The sequence below is a fragment of the Labeo rohita genome, chromosome 4 (genome assembly GCF_022985175.1).
Source record: "Labeo rohita strain BAU-BD-2019 chromosome 4, IGBB_LRoh.1.0, whole genome shotgun sequence".
NCBI lineage: Eukaryota > Metazoa > Chordata > Actinopteri > Cypriniformes > Cyprinidae > Labeo > Labeo rohita.
In genome coordinates this window covers 41,621,037-41,639,454 of record NC_066872.1, presented here as the reverse complement: position 1 = coordinate 41,639,454, position 18,418 = coordinate 41,621,037, and the positions used below count along the sequence as shown (strand labels likewise).

The 18,418-nt window shown below is 34.2% G+C and overlaps 1 protein-coding gene and 2 long non-coding RNA genes across 5 annotated transcripts; 2 read left to right on the top strand and 1 right to left on the bottom strand.

Moving 5' to 3' along the window:
- Window positions 1-1,023: 1,023 nt before the first annotated feature.
- ifrd1 (interferon-related developmental regulator 1) lies at window positions 1,024-7,876 on the top strand. 2 transcript variants are annotated; one of them, XM_051107843.1, is made up of 13 exons: window positions 1,024-1,240; window positions 3,443-3,547; window positions 3,663-3,741; window positions 3,851-3,975; window positions 4,065-4,222; window positions 4,858-4,908; window positions 5,589-5,767; window positions 5,905-6,013; window positions 6,441-6,482; window positions 6,800-6,934; window positions 7,023-7,151; window positions 7,231-7,326; window positions 7,419-7,876. In XM_051107843.1, the coding sequence occupies exons 1-13, from the start codon at window positions 1,210-1,212 to the stop codon at window positions 7,503-7,505; spliced, it is 1,326 nt and encodes a 441-aa protein (XP_050963800.1). In that variant the 5' UTR covers window positions 1,024-1,209; the 3' UTR covers window positions 7,506-7,876. The 2 variants fall into 2 exon arrangements, with proteins under 2 accessions (XP_050963800.1, XP_050963801.1); XM_051107844.1 differs by lacking the exon at window positions 6,441-6,482.
- LOC127164124 (uncharacterized) lies at window positions 1,247-2,962 on the top strand. Its single transcript, XR_007827599.1, has 2 exons — window positions 1,247-1,467; window positions 1,991-2,962. It is a non-coding gene; the product is annotated as an uncharacterized LOC127164124 (long non-coding RNA).
- A 2,053-nt stretch (window positions 7,877-9,929) lies between the features above and the next one.
- On the bottom strand, window positions 9,930-16,514 carry LOC127164441 (uncharacterized). Of its 2 annotated transcripts, none has more exons than XR_007827647.1 (2): window positions 16,245-16,514; window positions 9,930-10,687 (listed from the first exon to the last, which is right to left on the bottom strand). It is a non-coding gene; the product is annotated as an uncharacterized LOC127164441 (long non-coding RNA). The 2 variants fall into 2 exon arrangements; XR_007827648.1 differs by lacking the exon at window positions 16,245-16,514 and adding an exon at window positions 13,830-15,529.
- Window positions 16,515-18,418: the final 1,904 nt, after the last annotated feature.

Below are 18,418 nucleotides of genomic sequence, written 5' to 3'. Positions count from 1 at the left end.
ATTAAGTAAACATCATGTTCCATGAAGATATTTTGTAAATTTTCTACTGTAAATATATCAAAACTTAATTTTTGATTAGCAATATGCATTGCAAAGAACTTCATTTGGACAACTTTAAAGGCGATTCTCTCAGTGTTTAGATTTTTTTGCACCCTCAGATTACATATACTGAAATAGTTGTATCTCGGCCAAATATTGTTCTATCCTAACGAACCATACATCAATGGAAAGCTTATTTATTCAGCTTTCAGATGATGTATAAAGAATTTTGAAGAAATTGACACTTATGACTGGTTTTGCGGTCCAGGGTCACATATTAGGCTTTTACCTATTAACTTACAATTTATCAGATTGTCAAAATATTGTGCCTGTTCCTGCTTACTAAGTCCTTCTTTATATGGTTTAGCAGCTTCCTCACAGTTTTCCATGGTTTAGACAGCATAAATTAGCAGAATAACGTGTTGTTTACATCCGAGTATTGCCAATATGGCCGAAGTCCAAATTGTGACTTGAGCGCAAACCCTCTATACTTGTAATTGTTGTGTAAATGCCACTTTTGAACATTAAATAGCCTTTGCAAAGATTTGATTTGTCTGATAAAAAACTCCAATAGTCGATATACAGTTTTTATAAGGTAAAAACTATACATGAAGGGTATTTCTGAATTATACAAATGCATTATAATGATTAATGCATACTAAAAAGTTTCCTAAATAGCTCATATATGTTAAACTCTTGGTTTTAATAAACTAAAAAACACCGTTCAAGTATGCAAGGTGGAAGAAACACTTCATATTTAAGACAATAATTTAGCATGACATGTGCTGTACTCTGTAACGTGTACACACTGAACCTGCATGAGGACGTGACAGCAAAAACCAATACAAACAAGGCGGAAGTCTGTCATATGTGACGACATCGTCGCATCCCGAAACCTGATTGGTCCTGCTGTATCCAGGTCCACGTGAGGTAACGCCTTTTTAAGCACGTCACCAGCGGTCGTATAAAAGCGCTTCGCGGCAGCGCGGTGACGCAGCCCTAGTTTGAGAGGGAAAATGTATCGCTCGCGCTCCAAGTCTAACACCGGAATCGCTTTTAATACTTTCCTTTTCACTGTGCCACTGGAATATACTCAACTGAAAAGACATTATAGTAAAAACTGGTCGTGTATTGGTTGATTTCAGGCGCGGGATTACACATTTAAGCAAAATGCCACGGGCCAAGAAAAGGAGCGGCAGAGGTAAGTAGGGTGGAATGTCTGGAAATTACCGGTTGTTTTTTTTTTTGCGGCCTGATGGAGATTCTGGGATTTGTAGTTCTTTACACGTTGACCGCGTAGTGAAATTGGAGGAAGAGAACTACAACTCCCACTGCTACGTGACCCGCTTTGGTTGACAGCCAGGAGTGCCTTTCTTTTGACACAAACAAAAGAATAATACACAGTGTGAGTCGTGGAAAGTACAACATGTACGTTGGAGTTTTTCATGTGGTGTTTGTTTTTAAGAGGGTGTTATTTAGTTTTAAATATTAGGGTTTATATAAGCCGTTTTTTTTTATTAACTCCATTTAATAAACGACTAAAAACTTACAATTTGGAACAAACTAGTACTATAATTTGCACATAGTACAGTATGATTAATAACAAAACAACAGTCAACTTGGATCATTTAGGTTAAAATAATATGATTTAAGATTAATAAATTAATTATTCTATAAGATATTATACAAGATTGACGTTGTTATGTGAAATGTCAAATAGGAAGAAGCTACACTAATATTTTGTGTAAACTTTCAGCTGTCAATGTGTGTTTGAGGTTATTTCAGGCCATGCGGCCGCACTAGCCTGCTTATATAACACAGGCCTGTTTTGGACCGAATAGAGGATTGAAAGAAGGAACTAGGAACAAGAAGTCCAAATTTTTCTGCTATAAATCAGTCTGTAGTCTGTTATTAAATGTTCTCAGCCCATCTGCTTGCTGGATTCACACAGGCCTTTGAGAAGGAGAAGAGACAGCGTGTACTGGCAGCCTGCTGTAGTCCTTCACACCATCCCACATGTTGGTTTATCTGCATCTCTGCTGTACTATTCTATATCTAGGCATGTTTACATTTGTGGGAAATCCCACACAGTGGCTGTTGTGTTTGCATAAGTTCTAAAGTAGAAGGTACTGCGTCCTCTGACCTTGCCAAACAGTATGAGACACTTTGTACTTTTTTTTTGTAAATGTCTGCATGTTGCCAGGCTGATAACACATGGCTGAATCGAATACATGCATTCATACAGACTTAATGCTTCTATAAGGTCAAAGTTATGCACACCCTTGTCTTATGACTGTCTGAAGTTAGCTGGAAAATGCAGTTATCTGGAAGTGTCACTACAGGGTTGGTCAATGTTTAAAGGCCTCATAAAATGAGATCACTTATTTGTTATATAAAAGGTCATTAATGTATAGTACAACTCAATTTCTTTTTTTTTGTCACTGTAAATATATTTATAATATAAAGCATTCCCATTTTAAAGTCCATTATATATTCCGTTTAATTTCCATTATACTGTTTTCAACATGTCATAAGTAGCACGGGTATATGTGTAGCAATAGGCAACAGCATACTATATGGATCTTTTATGCCAAAATCTTTAGGATTTTAAGTAAAGATCATGTTCCATGAAGATATTTTTTTTAAAGTTCCTACCGTAAATATATCAAAACTTAGTTTGATTAATATTATGCATTGCTAAGAACTTCATTTGGACAACTTTAAAGATGCTTTTTATCAATATTTTTATTTTATTTATATTTTTTTATTTATTTATTTTTGCACCCCCAGATTCCAGATTTTGAAGTAGTTGCATCTGTGCCAAATATCATCCTATCCTATGTTATATGGTGTATAAATATTCATAGTGAAGATTGGAGCAGTGATGCTTAAAAACTCAGCTTTACCTCATAGAAATAAATTTTATTTTAACATATTTTCAAATAGAGAAGTGTCATTTTAAATTTTAAAAATATTTCACAATATTACTGGTTTTATTGTAGCTTTTGTCAAACAAATGCAGTCGGGGTGAGCATAAGACACCTTTCAAAAATATTTAAAAAAAATGTAACTTTTGCAATAAAAAAAAAAAAAAAAAGGACAGCTTATTGAAAAAAACAAAAAGAACATATTCTTGTTTTTCATACTTGTGTTATTTCCTATTTAGCCAGATGAATGCATTAATACATGATTCATACATTAACACGTCAACACCACCTGTTTGGTGAGATTATGCTACTTTGTATAACAAATTTATATTAATGATAATAATAATTTATGTTAATCTGACTGTAACCGATTCAGATCCGAGCTGAAAATGTGATGATTAAACAATGTAATGCAGCTTTGCAAAAAGTTTTTTTTTTTCATTTTAAGGATGATTTTATAGTGTCTGTTTGTGCAGGGGGACAACAGGGGAATGTCCAGCCGTTCAGTGATGAAGATGCATCTATTGAGACCCTCAGTCACTGCAGCAGCCTCAGTGAAAGAACCAGTGCAGCAGAGGAAGGTGGGTATTCATGGTCTCATTTGTTTTTTTACAGTACAATGCAATGCAAAAGCTCTTGTGCAGAGCTTTATCTGAAAAGAAAGCAACATTGAGTAGCTCTCATTCTGTTTGACAGCTGGTGAAACTGAAGAAATGGCTCAAGAGGACTTCCAGTACAAACTGAAGGTGTACATCGACAGCACAGTGGATAAGAGGTTTGTGTTCATTCGGATTGTTTGACGTCGACTTGTTCAGAATAATCCATTTCTGCTAAAACCTCCAGCCTGCAGCAGTCTGAACTGAGTAATTATGCTTCCCTCCTAGTGCCAAGACCAGACAAGGTGCCCTTGATGGACTAAAGACTGCCATGGCAACCAAAATCCTCTACGAATTCATTTCAGAGAGAAGGATGACCATCACAGACAGCATTGAGCGCTGCTTAAAGAAAGGTTTGGTTCATTTGTATTTTCGAAAAGTCTGTAGATGTTGCTATGACATCAGTGCAGAAAGTTAAGTAGACTTTGCACTTGCAAAACAGGTAAAGGAGTGGAGCAGTGCGCCGCAGCCTCGCTAGCGTGTCTCCTGTGCATTCAGCTGGGTTCCGGGATTGAGAGCGAAGAGGTTTTTAAGACCCTTAAACCTGTATTTAAGACCATCCTCAACGATGGAGCAGCTAACATTCAAGCCAGACAAGCCGTAAGCGGTTATGCTTCTCTACTGCTCCTTTAAAGGGATAGTTCACCCAAAAATGAAAATGACACCATGATTTACTCACCCTCAAGCCATCCTAGGTATATGACTTTCTTCTTTCAGACAAATACAATCGGAGTTAGATTAAAAATGTCCTGACTTGAGGAAATGAATGGCTGTTGACATTTTGAAGCAAAATAAAGTGCATCCATCCATCATAAAAATAATCCTCCAACATTTTTCTTTACAAATCCTTGTTTTGTACTTCTAATTTGGTATCTAAAGTTTTCAATATGGGTTTCTTTTTTTTTAAACGCATCAGTTTGCTTCAGAAGGCCTTTTTTTAAACCGCTGGAGCTGAGTAGACTACTTTTTATGATGGATAGATGCACTTTATTGAACTTCAAAATCTCAACACCCATTCACTGCCATTATAAAGCTTGGAAGAGCCAGGATTTTTTAAATATAACTGATTGTATTCATCTGAAAGAAGAAGGTCATAACCTAGAATTGCTTGAGGGTGAGTAAATCATGAGGTAATTTTCATTTTTGGGTGAACTATCCCTTTAAGACCTAAGTAGTTTCATAATCTGGCCAATCTGAGATTGTAACAGTCTGTTGATCTCGACTTTGTTTTCCAGTGTGCAACAAGTCTAGGCCTCTGCACTCTTGTAGCAGAAGATGATATCATGGTAAGTTGGGCAATAAAAGCTTAAGTACAGTCTGTAACATTGACTTAGACGTCATTCTTAAAGGAATCTTTAAGTTCACTCAGAAACCAGATGTAAAATTGTTTTCTGTGGACATCATTTTTTTGACAGACTTTATATACAGATTCTTTTTCCATACAATGACTATTCATTCAGATTGTGCTGGTTTAAATTCACTTTGGAAATTATGACTTGAATAGTTTTAAATACGAATCAACCTTGAGTCCATTTTAGGGTTTTTATCCAAAGCAAACTTTTAAACACCATGAATAGCTTGCCATATTGCCTTTTTATAGCATTTTGACTGGTTACTTGCCATAAAAAATATCCAAGGAATCTGGCATGACATTAAAACACCAACCAACCATCATGGAAACCATCATCATGAAAACAGATCATAGAGTCTGAGCTAAACTAGGTCATCTGAGAACTATTGGTCTTTAGAGCCAATAGTTTCCACTGAACTGGTTCACAAATCTGATTGAATGATTAATTCTGAAATCTGACTGATCTGGTTCAAGAGTCAATGAAGGATCCAGTCAGAGTGGTTTATAAGTTAAGCTTAAACATGTTTTGAGTAGTTTTTTCCATGTACTTAGACGTGTTGAAGTTTCCAAGGCTTTCAGGATTGATTTCAGACTTGATATTTGTGTCGCCTCCAGGATGTGTATGCCACTATGGAGTGTTTTGAGAGCCTCTTCACACACTCATACGTTAGAAAAGATGGAAGCAGACCTTCTGTGAATCCTCAAACCACACAGCTCCATACAAACGCTCTCCTGTCCTGGGCCCTGCTGCTTACCATCTGCACCGGGAGCCACATCAGAGCCATCGCACAAAAGTAAGTGCAGGAAACTGCTGTTTTTAGGCCTTAAATCCTTGATGGCTCACAAACTGATCTTGAAGGAAATGTTGGACCTACAAACTAAGGCACCACATCCTCCCAGGGTTATTCTAAGCATGTGTTACTGATTTCAGACATCTCTCTAAACTTCCACGTCTGCTGGAGAATGACGACGTCAACATGAGGATTGCTGCTGGGGAGACCATCGCCCTCCTGTTTGAGCTCATCAGGGATGTTGATTCTGTAAGTTGTGTTTATAATATTAAAATTATTTATTATTTTATTTATTAATATTAAAATATATTTTAAGTAAATTTAACTTTTTAATTGAAATAGAATTTTTGTTTTTTATTTGAATAAATATTGTATTTGGTAAATAATGGTATCAAAATATATTTAATATATTTAATTTCATTATTTAATAAAGTATTAATGTTAAAATATATTATAAAATCACTTGTTTTATTATATTATGTAATATTTAAATGTATTTTATTATAATGTATTTATAGTAGTATTTATAAAAATATGAGTCACCAAATATTTTAAAGTTTAATGTAATTATGAAATTTAATTGCATATTAAAATATTCAATTTATTAAATGCATACGCTACCAGTCAAAAGTTTTTGATTTTGATAATAAAATATTTTTATTTATTTATTTTTAAGAAGTCTCTTCTGCTCACCAAGACTGCATACATTTGCTCCAAAGTACAGCAAAAACAGTAAAATTTTGAAATATTTTTACCGTTTTAAAATAACTGTTTTCTATTTGAATGTATTTTAAAATGTAATTTATTCCTGTGATTTCAGCTGAATTTTTAGCATTACTCCAGTCACATGATCATTCAGAAATCATTCTAATATTCTGATTTGTATTTAACTTTCAATAAAATTGTTTTAATAGTTTAGTGAATGAATTTGCATTCTGTTGCATTCTATTTAGGTATTTTGTGTCATTTTCTGATTTTATTTGCAATGTTTATTTTAGTAATTTTGTTTCTAATATGTGACTTGTACTTTCACAGGAGTTTGATTATGACGGATGGGAGCCGTTGTGTGAGAAGCTGAGCGCTTTAGCCACCGACTGCAACAAACACCGAGCCAAGACCGATAAGAGGAAGCAAAGATCCGTCTTCAGAGATGTCCTCAAGGCCGTAGAGGTGAGATAGGAAGTGAAGAGTTGTCATAGTTGACAGACTCATGGGTGCTCTAGCTCAGACTCTGACCTCTCTACTGTGTCCGGAACAGGAAGGGGATTTTCAGAGCGAGACAATCCGCTTCGGCACAGAGCGAATGGTCATTGACAGCTGGGTGAGGAAGAGGACTTACGATGCCTTCAGAGAGTTTGTTGGCTCTGGGATGAACTACCATCTACAGGTAAAGCTCTCAGATGTTGCAAATGGATCCAAAATTAGATCTTTGAAAGGATTATTGAAGTTAAATTTTCTGACCACAGGCGAATGAGTTCATAAGAGACGTGTTTGAACTGGGACCACCGATGTTGATCGATTCTGCTGCTCTGAAAGCCATGAAGAGCTCCAGACTGGAGAGGGTAGGAAAGCTGTTTATTTTCCACATGTAGCCATTTAATATTTTTGAAATTATAGGTTTTAATTGTTTAATTGTATGCTTTTGTTCTTTCAGCATCTCTACAATGCAGCTGCGTTTAAAGCTCGGACCAAGGCCAGGAACAAGTTTCGGGACAAAAGGGTGGATGTTGGGGAGTTTTAAAGTTTTGTAAAGCACATTATTTTTTTTTCATCTTGGATTTAAGTCTTTCGATTCTTTACATTCCTAACATGGTCTCTTTTTATATATACATCTATGTGAAATGTTAATATTTGCTGTCTATAAATTCACAAATTTCTCTTAGACTAATTTATGTTTATATATAAGTGGTGTTGGGTTCGCTAACATCAGATCATGTTTTCTGTTGTTTGTGTAGTTGTTGACCCTGTAATGTTATGAATTGCACAGTATTTATGAGTATTTGTGTAAGTGGATGTCACGATGGGCTGTACTGTAGTGACGAGGCTGTACATTTCAAAAAAACAAACAAAAAAAAAAAACCCAAAAAGACTAATAAAATTAGATGAAGTTGATGCCCCCTATTCGAATGTCCTGATTTATTTATTTATTTTTCCAGCATCTGTAATGATTAAGGATGACTCATTTTAGTAAGACAAGAGGCCTTGAACTCTCTTAAAGAAATGGCTAAATTAGACATCCTGAACCTCCTCTGCACTTCATGAAATCTGTTCGCTTGTTTGCTTCATTCACAGTTGCCATGGACACCGGTTCCTTGAAGCTGAAATAGCCATTTGATGTTTTGTAACAAAGCGTCAGCAGCACCATATGACATGTTGACATGGGCATGAGGACACGGTGTACCTCACAAATAATCTTTCCCATCTGTGTATGTCATATGCTATTACAAACATGATTTGCCTTTTATTGCATTGTGGGTACTTTTCTATGTGTTGTTGTACTGTAGCATTAGAGGGAAATTGTGTAAACAAAACAAAAAGGTGGCCTAATGCTTACACATTTTCAAAATTAAAAATAAGTAAACCACTAACAAAAAAGCTATTTTAGCATCAAAGTAGTACTATTTTGGGGTGTGTGTGTATAGAATATAAAATATTTATTTTAATGTAGCATTACATGTATAGCTTTGCGGTTTTTGTGGTACCTACTTGCAGCAGTCGTAACAGTGGCCTCCTATAATCGGTTGTGATTGTTGGACATCTTGCTGGAGGGATTTTCTGCTCCTCTTCATAAACCTCTGTCAGCTCTGAGGGGTTTGAAGGACGTCTGGCATGAGCAGTGCTCTTCAGGTCCTGACACAGCATGTCATCAAGATTCAGGTCAGCCCTTACAGGACATGAAAACTTATTACTAGACCGTTCTATCCACCTTATTTTGCCGTAAGAGTGGGCGCGGCCATTTGTAAATTTTATGGGTCTGGGTTTGTCTCATAGGAGTCCAGCTACTTTTAGCCTTACAAAACTGTGATATCGCAAATTGGTGTTTCTTAACATATTGTTTAAATGTATTATGTATAATTACATTAATAATGAACACACTGGTTTGTAGTGCAAACAGCTTTACGTTTACTGCACGTTGTTGTTCTTTTCATTATTTTCCTTTAGCAGCTAATGAACCAGAAGTCTCGTCCATAGGCTAATACGTTGAAGAATAAGGTGGATAGCGGTCTTGCTTTGTTTGGGAGTGTCCTGATCCTTTGTAGAATAACAAATTTATGTTTTGTTAATTAGAGGAAAAGTAACTGACCTGCTTTTTATCATTTTCATGCCTGCTCCTCATTTACGTTTCATTTCATATTTAATTAACGTAATATTTAATGGCCTAAAATGGCTTTGTTTTCCTACTCAGCAAGTATGAAAACAATAGTAAAACAGCCATAATGGGAAAGTTTTAGACAATTTAGAAAAGTACACACTACATGGGTTAAATTTGGAATAGCATACAACATTTGTTAGCATATGGAAGAAACAGTACGAGTAGTATGCAATTCCAATTCTAAAAGTTGTCCTTAAACCAAAACAATACCCGTTCTTGTCTTAAGACAACTTTGATTAATTTTTTTTTTTTTTTTTTTTTTTTTTAACCCATTTCAAATGTTGACTACTGTAGTTTCTCTATTATTATAAATTAATTTGTTATATATTATTATTATTTTTATTATTATTTTAAAAAATAACGCTGCTTCATATTGTACTGCCTATATACTTTTTTTTTTTTTTTTTTTTTTTTTTTCAAAAATGTGAAATAAAATTAATTATGCAGTGACACACATTTCTACTAGTTTAAACTGTCAAAATAGTTTATTTCGCTGAGTGGCATTTAGTTATCCATTTTAAAATGATTAATCTGCATTTTTAATACAATTTGGTTTACTTGTCTGAAAATGAAAGGCCAATACATTATGGGATACTTTATTTAATTTGCACATGCATTGCATTGTAAAGCTACTGCACATTTTGTAATAGCTCACGTGGTTGAAAATTCACAAAATATACACATTGCATGCAACATAAATAGTAAAAGTATCCTAGTATGCTATTCTGAACCATGTGTTTTATTTTTCACACTCACAAAAAAGTTCAAGTCACAAATTACGAGTGAATACACTTTTGAGAAAGTATAATTTATTTTATATACAAGTTCAGATATTGTAATTTAATATATACTTGTTAAAAGTATTCAGTAGAAGATTACAATTGATTCCTTTAATCATGGTCAGATTGTTAATGTTTTCCATATCCACCTCAGGTCAGGTCATGTCATGCATGTCAGCATAACCCAGGTCAGCAAATAAAGCTGTGCGTCTGAGTGCATCTCGTTCAGTAAATGTACAGCGGCATCTCTGCAGCAGCTGGTGGTGCAGAGCTCTGTAACGTTTCATAAATCAGACCTGATGTTTCCTGACAGAACTCCTCCTCTCCGGTCTGCTTTCTGTTGCCACCGTCCTGACGGCTCAGACCGAGCGGCATGAAAAATTCATGTGTAGATTAGAGTTATTTTGTCACGGAGCTGCACTGCACATAAAACGGCATCTTCACAGACTTTTGCCTTTGGACTTTCCATTTCTGATCTCCATAATACCATAAAACACTCAATTCAAGTTTGTCCCTGGTCTTTTTTCCCCAGGTTTTGAATAAATAAGGTTCAGGGAGCTACTGCGACCCACATATTTCATGTCCTGATGGCACAACGGTGGCCTCATGTTTATGTGTGACATCCATTGTGGTATAATTAGCTTCCTTTGACCTCAAAACTCAGAAAGTAGCATCCGGCTGGAGGTTTGGATTCTGGGTCAGTGTGAGAATCTGTTGAACTCGGAGTGATCTTTTCAACGACGTGTCAAAGTTAGATGTCTGACTTTAAGTCTGCAAAATACACATGAAGACGATTAAGATTTCCCAAATCGTTGACTCCCAATACAAGATTCATAGGCTACATATTATAACCAGTACTGTTTATTGTAAATCATTTGAAGTTGAATGTATCCACCTTTTTCTTCCCGTAAGAGTGTGAGCGGCCATTTTTAAATTGTATAGGTCTGGTCTTATCTGCGTCCAGCTATTTTTAGCTGTACAAAACAGCTTGTTTTGCTACTTAATATTGCAAATTGTTGTATCTTACCATATTATGTTAATGTATTATCTTAATTATGAGTTTTACTGGTTTCTGCATGTTGTTATTCTTCTCATCATTTCCCTATAGCAGATAATGAACAAAGTCTCACCCTTAGGCTTACTTCTGTGGTTAAAGGTATTAAGATATATTAATAAAAATAAAACATATATTACATTATATAATTTTTTTTATAAAACTAGATAAAAAAGTTTGTCAAGACAAACTTTAAGTTGGCTTGAGAAAGCTGGACCAGAAAGTTTGAAAAAGTTAGAAAAGTTAGAAAAGTTAAAAAAGTTTTAAAAAGTTTAAAAAGTTTAAAAAGTTTAAGAAATTTAAGAAGTTTAAATTTTTAAAAAAAGTTTAAAGTTTGGATGGTTTTCAGTCTGAAATATTTTGAAGTTTTAAAGTTTGAATGCGGTCTGTCAGATAGATAGTAATGGTCAGATTATAGATAGATAGATAGATAATTAACATGTTGTTAGTATGATTCTAACATTATTAGCAAGTTACTAACATGTTGCTAGCACGTTTTAACATGATTAGCAAGTTGTTAGCATGTTTCTAACATGTTTCTAGCATGTTTTAACATGATTAGCAAGTTGCTAGCATGTTTCTAACATGATTAGCATGTTGCTAGCATGTTTCTAGCATGTTTTTAACATGATTAACAAGTTGTTAGCATGTTGCTAGCATGTTTCTAGCATGATTAGTAGGTTGCTAGCACGATTAGCAAGTTGCTAGCATGTTTCTAACATGATTAACAAGTTGCTAGCATGTTTCTAGCATGTTTTTAACATGATTAGCAAGTTGCTAGCATGTTTCTAGCATGTTTCTAACATGATTAGCAAGTTGTTAACATGTTTCTAGCATGATTAGCAAGTTGTTAGCATGATTAGCAAAGTTGCTAGCATGTTTATAGCATGTTTCTAACATGATTAGCATGTTGCTAGCATGTTTATAGCATGATTAGTAGGTTGCTAGCACGATTAGCAAGTTGGTAGCATGTTTCTAACATGATTAGCAAGTTGCTAGCATGTTTCTAGCATGTTTTTAACATGATTAGCAAGTTGCTAGCATGTTTCTAACATGTTTCTAACATGATTAGCAAGTTGTTAGCATACTTCTAGCATGATTAGCAAGTTGTTAGCATGATTAGCAAAGTTGCTAGCATGTTTCTAGCATGATTAGCAAGTTGTAATTGAAACAAACATTTGTAGTTGAAACATGCTAACAACATGCTAATCATGTTACCAACATGCTAGTAACTTGTTAATCATGCTAGCAACATGCTAGTAACTTGGTAATAATTCTAGCAACATGCTAGTTACATGCTAATCATACTGGAAGCATGTTAACAACATGCTAGTAACATGCTAATCATGCTAGCAACATGCTAATCATGTTAGAAACATGCTAGCAACGTGCTAGTAACTTGGTAATCATGCTAACAATGTGCTAGTTACATGCTAATCATATAAGAAACATGCTAACAAACATGCTAGTAACATGCTAATCATGCTAGTAACTTGCTAATTATGATAGCAGCATGCTAACCATGTTAGAAACATGATAACAACATGCTAATTGTGCTAGCAACATACTAGTAACATGCTAACCATGTTAGAAACATGTTACCAACATGCTAGTAACTTGCTAATCATACTAGCAACATGCCAGTGACATGTTACCAACAAGCCAATCATGTTTACAAGTTTAGCTAGTAATATGCTAATTATGCTAGAAACATGTTAACAACAAGCTAGTAACATGTTAGCCATGTTAGAAACATGCTAGTAACATGCTAGTAACATGCTAGTAACATGCTAATCATGCGTGAAACATGCTATCAACATGCTAATCAGGCTAGAAACATGCTAATAACTTGTTAATCATGCTAACAACATTCTAGTAATTTGCTAATCATGCTAACAACATTGTAATCAGCCTATAAAAATAAAAGCAACAAGCTAACCCTGGTGAAAAAAACAGCATATGCTGGTTAGTTATGTTTTAATGCTGGTTTATGCTGGTCCTTTGCTGGTTTTTGCTGGTCATGTTGCTGGTCAAGGACCAGCATGAACCAGCAAAGGACCAGCTTAAATCAGCATCAAAACATAACTAACCAGCATATGCTGTTTTTTTCACCAGGGTAATCGTGCTAAAACATGTTAACAACATGTTAAATCATGTAAGCAATGTGTTAAATCATGCTAGCTGCTTGAAGCATATTACAACTGCTTCAAACTTTCAGGCTAGGCTTTCTCAAGCCAACTTAAAGTTTGTTCTCAAACTTTACTCATCTAGTTACATCATTATCACACAGTAAACGCTGGTTAAAGCTCTCTCGCTGCTTTTAAAGACGGAGATAATCAAATGTATTAAAGCAGCAGGTGTTTTCAGGTAATGTTACGTTCATTAGCACAGAAGAACCTAGCATAACACTGTGGTGTATTTTACTGTTCACAAATACACAACGGTTTTTTGTGTACTTCAGATGATAGATAGATAGATTTAAATAAAGTTAACGTAACCTAAATTCAGGTAAATCAACCTTTTTGTCATTTAAACTGAGACAATAACATTTATTTGAATCTTATTTGCTTTGTTTTCGGTTTATTTAAGCAGTGGAAAAGTGTATTATTTAAAAATACACTGAAAAAAACAGCATATGCTGGTTAGGTAGGTTTTGATGCTGGTTTAAGATGGTCCTTTGCTGGTTTATGCTGGTCCTTGACCAGCAACATGACCAGCTTAAACCAGCATCAAAACATACCTAACCAGCATATGCTGTTTTTATTCACCAGGGTTTACACTAAAATGAAGGTTTGTGGTGCGTTATAAACATGAAAACAGCTCAACTTTCACTATTTTTTTTTATTAATCAACAGTTACCTGCAGTAGCTGAATCTTCCAGCAGATGGCGGCTGATCACTGTTGAGAATGTAAGTCCCTAAAGTCATCATCTTAATGAGGTTACATCATTAATTATCCTACAAACACATTCACACAGCAACTTATTTACATTAAAACGTGTCAATTGTTTCTACATGTTTAGACAGATCGTCTAATACCTACTGGAGCTTTTGTTTTAAAATTTCACACATGAAATGTTCCTATTATCACTGATATTACTAAAATAGGAGGTGTCTGTGTTTAAAATGACCTTAAACTGCAAGAACTGTTTTGCATTTTTTATCAAAAACTGCAGTGGTCTAATTAAGTAGCTCGCAACACCTTTATCAACCTGTAATTTTCCCACTATGATGGTTTAAATCAGGAACAATCGAATTTTCCATCACATAATAGGAAAATACACCTCATTAGGCTCATGCAGAGGCCTCGAATGTGCCACCTTCATATCACGATCATGATAAATTGTGTATTAAATGTATTTTTGGGACTGGGAAGCAATCGTGCCAGCGCGTGCTGCCAGGCACAGATGTTAGGTGACTCCTCCAACATGTGACGCATAAACACAGAACAGGCCTATTTAAACACTCCTATGGTCGGCAGCCAGCCTGCAACAAAAACACATACGCGTAATCGTCATTGTGGCCAAAAACCCACTGTCACGGTGGAAGCCGGTGCCACACGATCTCGTGATGGAGGCCGGTGACACATTCGGACGCCCACAGGGTCTGACAACTGTTTACTGGGCCGTGCCAAGCGGGGTAATGCTGGGGTTCATGGGAAGGCACCTGTTCACGAGCAGCACGAGCCAGAACCTTGGCAGTGGAGCGGCGCGCGCAGCGGGTTTGCCACTTTAGCTCCTCTATTCAAGCGCAGATCACTATATTAGATCGCTGCTAGAGCTCCATTCACACAGACCCGCCCACGTGAGGTTATACAAGAGCGCTGATAACATAAAAGATGGATATTACAAGTGTTACAATGGATATTACAACACATTATAGATCTGTCTTCTTTGCCAGTAATAGATTTGAGGGTGTTATAGCATATATCTCAAAATTACTGGTTTTATATTGTGAAAGGGATTATTTCATGCTTGTTAAAGATAAATACAGGCCTTTACGATTCATATCCAACTATTATTAGACAATTGTATGCGTAAGTCTTTTTGGAATATATAAATCAGAAGTGTCAAATAATGTACATTTGTATTCTAATTTATTAGCTTTTTTAAAAAAAAGTGATGGTAGCAGTATTATAGTATCTACATCTCTTACAAACAACTACCCAAAAGTTTCTTAGTATCACTGTGTTTTTGCACATGTACCATGATAGTACCACAGTATTCAGTGTCCAAAACATGGTATTACACTTACAAAAAGTACAAAAACATATTATATTACTATGCGGAAGTACCTTGTAGTATTTTTTATTTTTATTTTGTTGTATTTAATTTATTTATATTTTGTGATCATTTTATTTTATTGCATTATTATTATTTTATTTCATTTTTTGATGATAATTAGAGAAAAAATGGTACAGTCAACAAGGATGCATTATGTATGCATGTATGTATTTACTTGTTTTTAAAGAAATTAAACTTATTTAGCAATGATACATTAAATTGATTAAAATTCACTTATTATACAATCTATAATTTTTGTTAAATATATTTTTAAATGTTAAAATGTAATTTGAAATATATTACAATAAATATTAAAAAAAAAAAAAAAAATTATTTTTAATTATAAAATTTAATCGAATATGTATCATTTGTATTTTTTGAAAATGCTTCATATTTTATAGTGATATTATTTAATAGATTTAATTTACATCCCTTACAAACGTCTAACCAAAATCTAACTTACAAAAAGTGCAAAAACATATTATGGTATTATGTGAAAGTACCTTGTAGTATTTATTTTATTTTATTTTATTTTATTTTATTTTTTTTATTTTACTTTTTATCAACTGAAAAAATCATGGTTTCCCAAAAAATATTAAGCATGACAACTGTTTTCAACATTGATAATAAAAAAAGTTTCTCCAGCAGCAAATCAGCATATTAGAATGATTTCTAAGGGATAAAATTCAGCGTTGTATCACAAAAATAAATTGCATTATAAAATATCCTAACATAGAAAACAGTTATTTTAAACTGGAATAATATTTTACTGTATTTTTGAGCAAATAAATACAGCCTTGGTGATCATAAGAAACTTCAAAAACAACCCCAAACATTTGAACAGCAGTGTATATGTCAACCATAGTGCTACCATAGTACTCATCCAAAAAGTGACCTACATACCTTTCAAGTAAAATATATATATATTCTTCATTTTAATATATATATATATATATATATATATACACACACACATATATATATGCACATACCTGTAAGCAGATCTGTACATCAGTTTGCAGTGTGATAAAGCCTGAAAATCAGCGTGGGTCGACAAAACAATATGTAGAGGACTGAAAATAATTCAGTTTGTTCTATTACAACAGATAAAAGGGCGTTTAGCTGAATTAAATGTAGGTTATGGGGCTGTGGGAGCAGATCTCAGTTCATCTGTGGTCAGTTAAATAAGAGCAATCATGAGTAAATAGCACAGGGAATTATGGTAGAAATCAAGAGGACAGGAACTTCAACACAGACGCCCAGCTGGCTTCTGTTTGTGTGTGTGTGTGTTTATATAAATGCCTGTATGACTGCCTGTGATCCTGTGTGTGTGTGTGTGTGTGTGTGTGTGCCCACTATTGGCTGCTCAGTAGGATGATTAAAGCACACTTGCCCGTGCTCTGGGGGTTGTTGCCAGGGCTCTGAAGGAGAACGCGAGCTGATTGGTTCCCTCAAATGACTGAGGATTCCAAACTAGTCACATTAACTCAGCAAGCAACCCGACCTGAGAGCACATCTTAGTCAACAACTCTTACAAAAATCCATAAAAATCAATGCCACGCTTCACGTTAATTGATTTCTTTGAAGGTTGCCTTTCATGTCCAAAGAGATCGTCAAGGCCAAAGTGGCATCGTTTCGGAAGACGACGCTTCGTCTCGGCGACTAGACGGAAGCCGCATTAAAATGCGCGCTGTGTTTCGCAGAGGTATAAAACTCAGAGACGGAGGGTGATTTTAAGATCGGGATGAGCTGAGATTGAGAGAGAACTTCGGAGGCTTTAGAGATGATGGAAGGTCAAAGATACCGGCGTTCTGGATTAACATTTCCACCGCACGATTTTCTCCTCTGTCACCCTTTAAAATATTCTAACATCACTGATAACCTCTTTACAACACCTCTCGGGGAAAAAAACACGATTGCTCAAACAAAGCTGGCAATTACTGCCAGTCATGATTTCATGCATCTTTCGTCTGTTTTATTATGCACTAAGGCTTCAAAAGTATCCCGTCGTCAGCCTTTTACAGCTGTAGTAAATACGTTGACGTTATTTATTGGCCGGCTGAGTTTTTACATCAGGCCTGGATGTTGCTTTTGTACTTGTGAAGCAGGGCTGAAAGTGACAAAACACAACACTGCTACTGAAATTTAAAATATGACGGCAATTGTTTTTCTTTTTTCATTTATGTCTTATGTTTTATGATGACTTATCTTTTTTTTGACCAATAAAATAAATTAATTATAAATTACACACTACTGTCTAAATGTTATGGGTCTGTAAGATTTATTGATTGATTTATTTATTTTTAAAGAAATTAATAATTTTATTCAGCAATGATGCATTAAATTGATAAAAAGTGGCAAAAACTTTTAGTAAAAAAAAAAATCTATAAAAATGTTTAATATATTTTAAATGTTAATATGTAATTTTTTTGAAAATAAATGTTTTGCTGTAATATAAATGTTAAAATGTAATTAAAAAAAATATATATATATATATTTTATTTTTAAATGTTTTAGATCTTATAATGATATAATGTAATGTATACTTAAATTAAATTTAACAGTTCTTTTTTAAAGTTTCATTTTATTATACCTAATATGCTTTTAAAATATACTTTAAACCTACTTTTGTAATATAAAGTAATGTAATTGCAAATATATGATAGTAAATATATATATATATATATATATATATAAAAAAAATATTAACCTTTTTAACTTATTTTAGGTTTTTAATGGTATAACAAAATGTATGTATATATATATATATATATATATATATATATATATATATATATATATATATATATAATTAGCAATGATGTATTTGTTATGATGTATTTGTTATAAATTTTGATTCTTTAACTTAAATCACACACAAAACAAACTGCTAATGCACAAACTCAAAAGGACTTTCTTTCTTATAATTGCCATATTGAAATTACAATTTCTCATATTAATATTTTACGCTCTGATCACACATTTTTTCATGAAATTAAAAATTGCAGCCCAGAGGTGTAAATAACATAAAATAAGAGTAAAATTCCTAAACACCCAAAATATAAACCTAAAATACATTAACACCTCTAAGAATCACATCCAAGCGTTGGCTGTTTTATTTCCTCTCAGCGGAAATGTTGTGTTGTAACGTGAGGGTTGGTTTGAA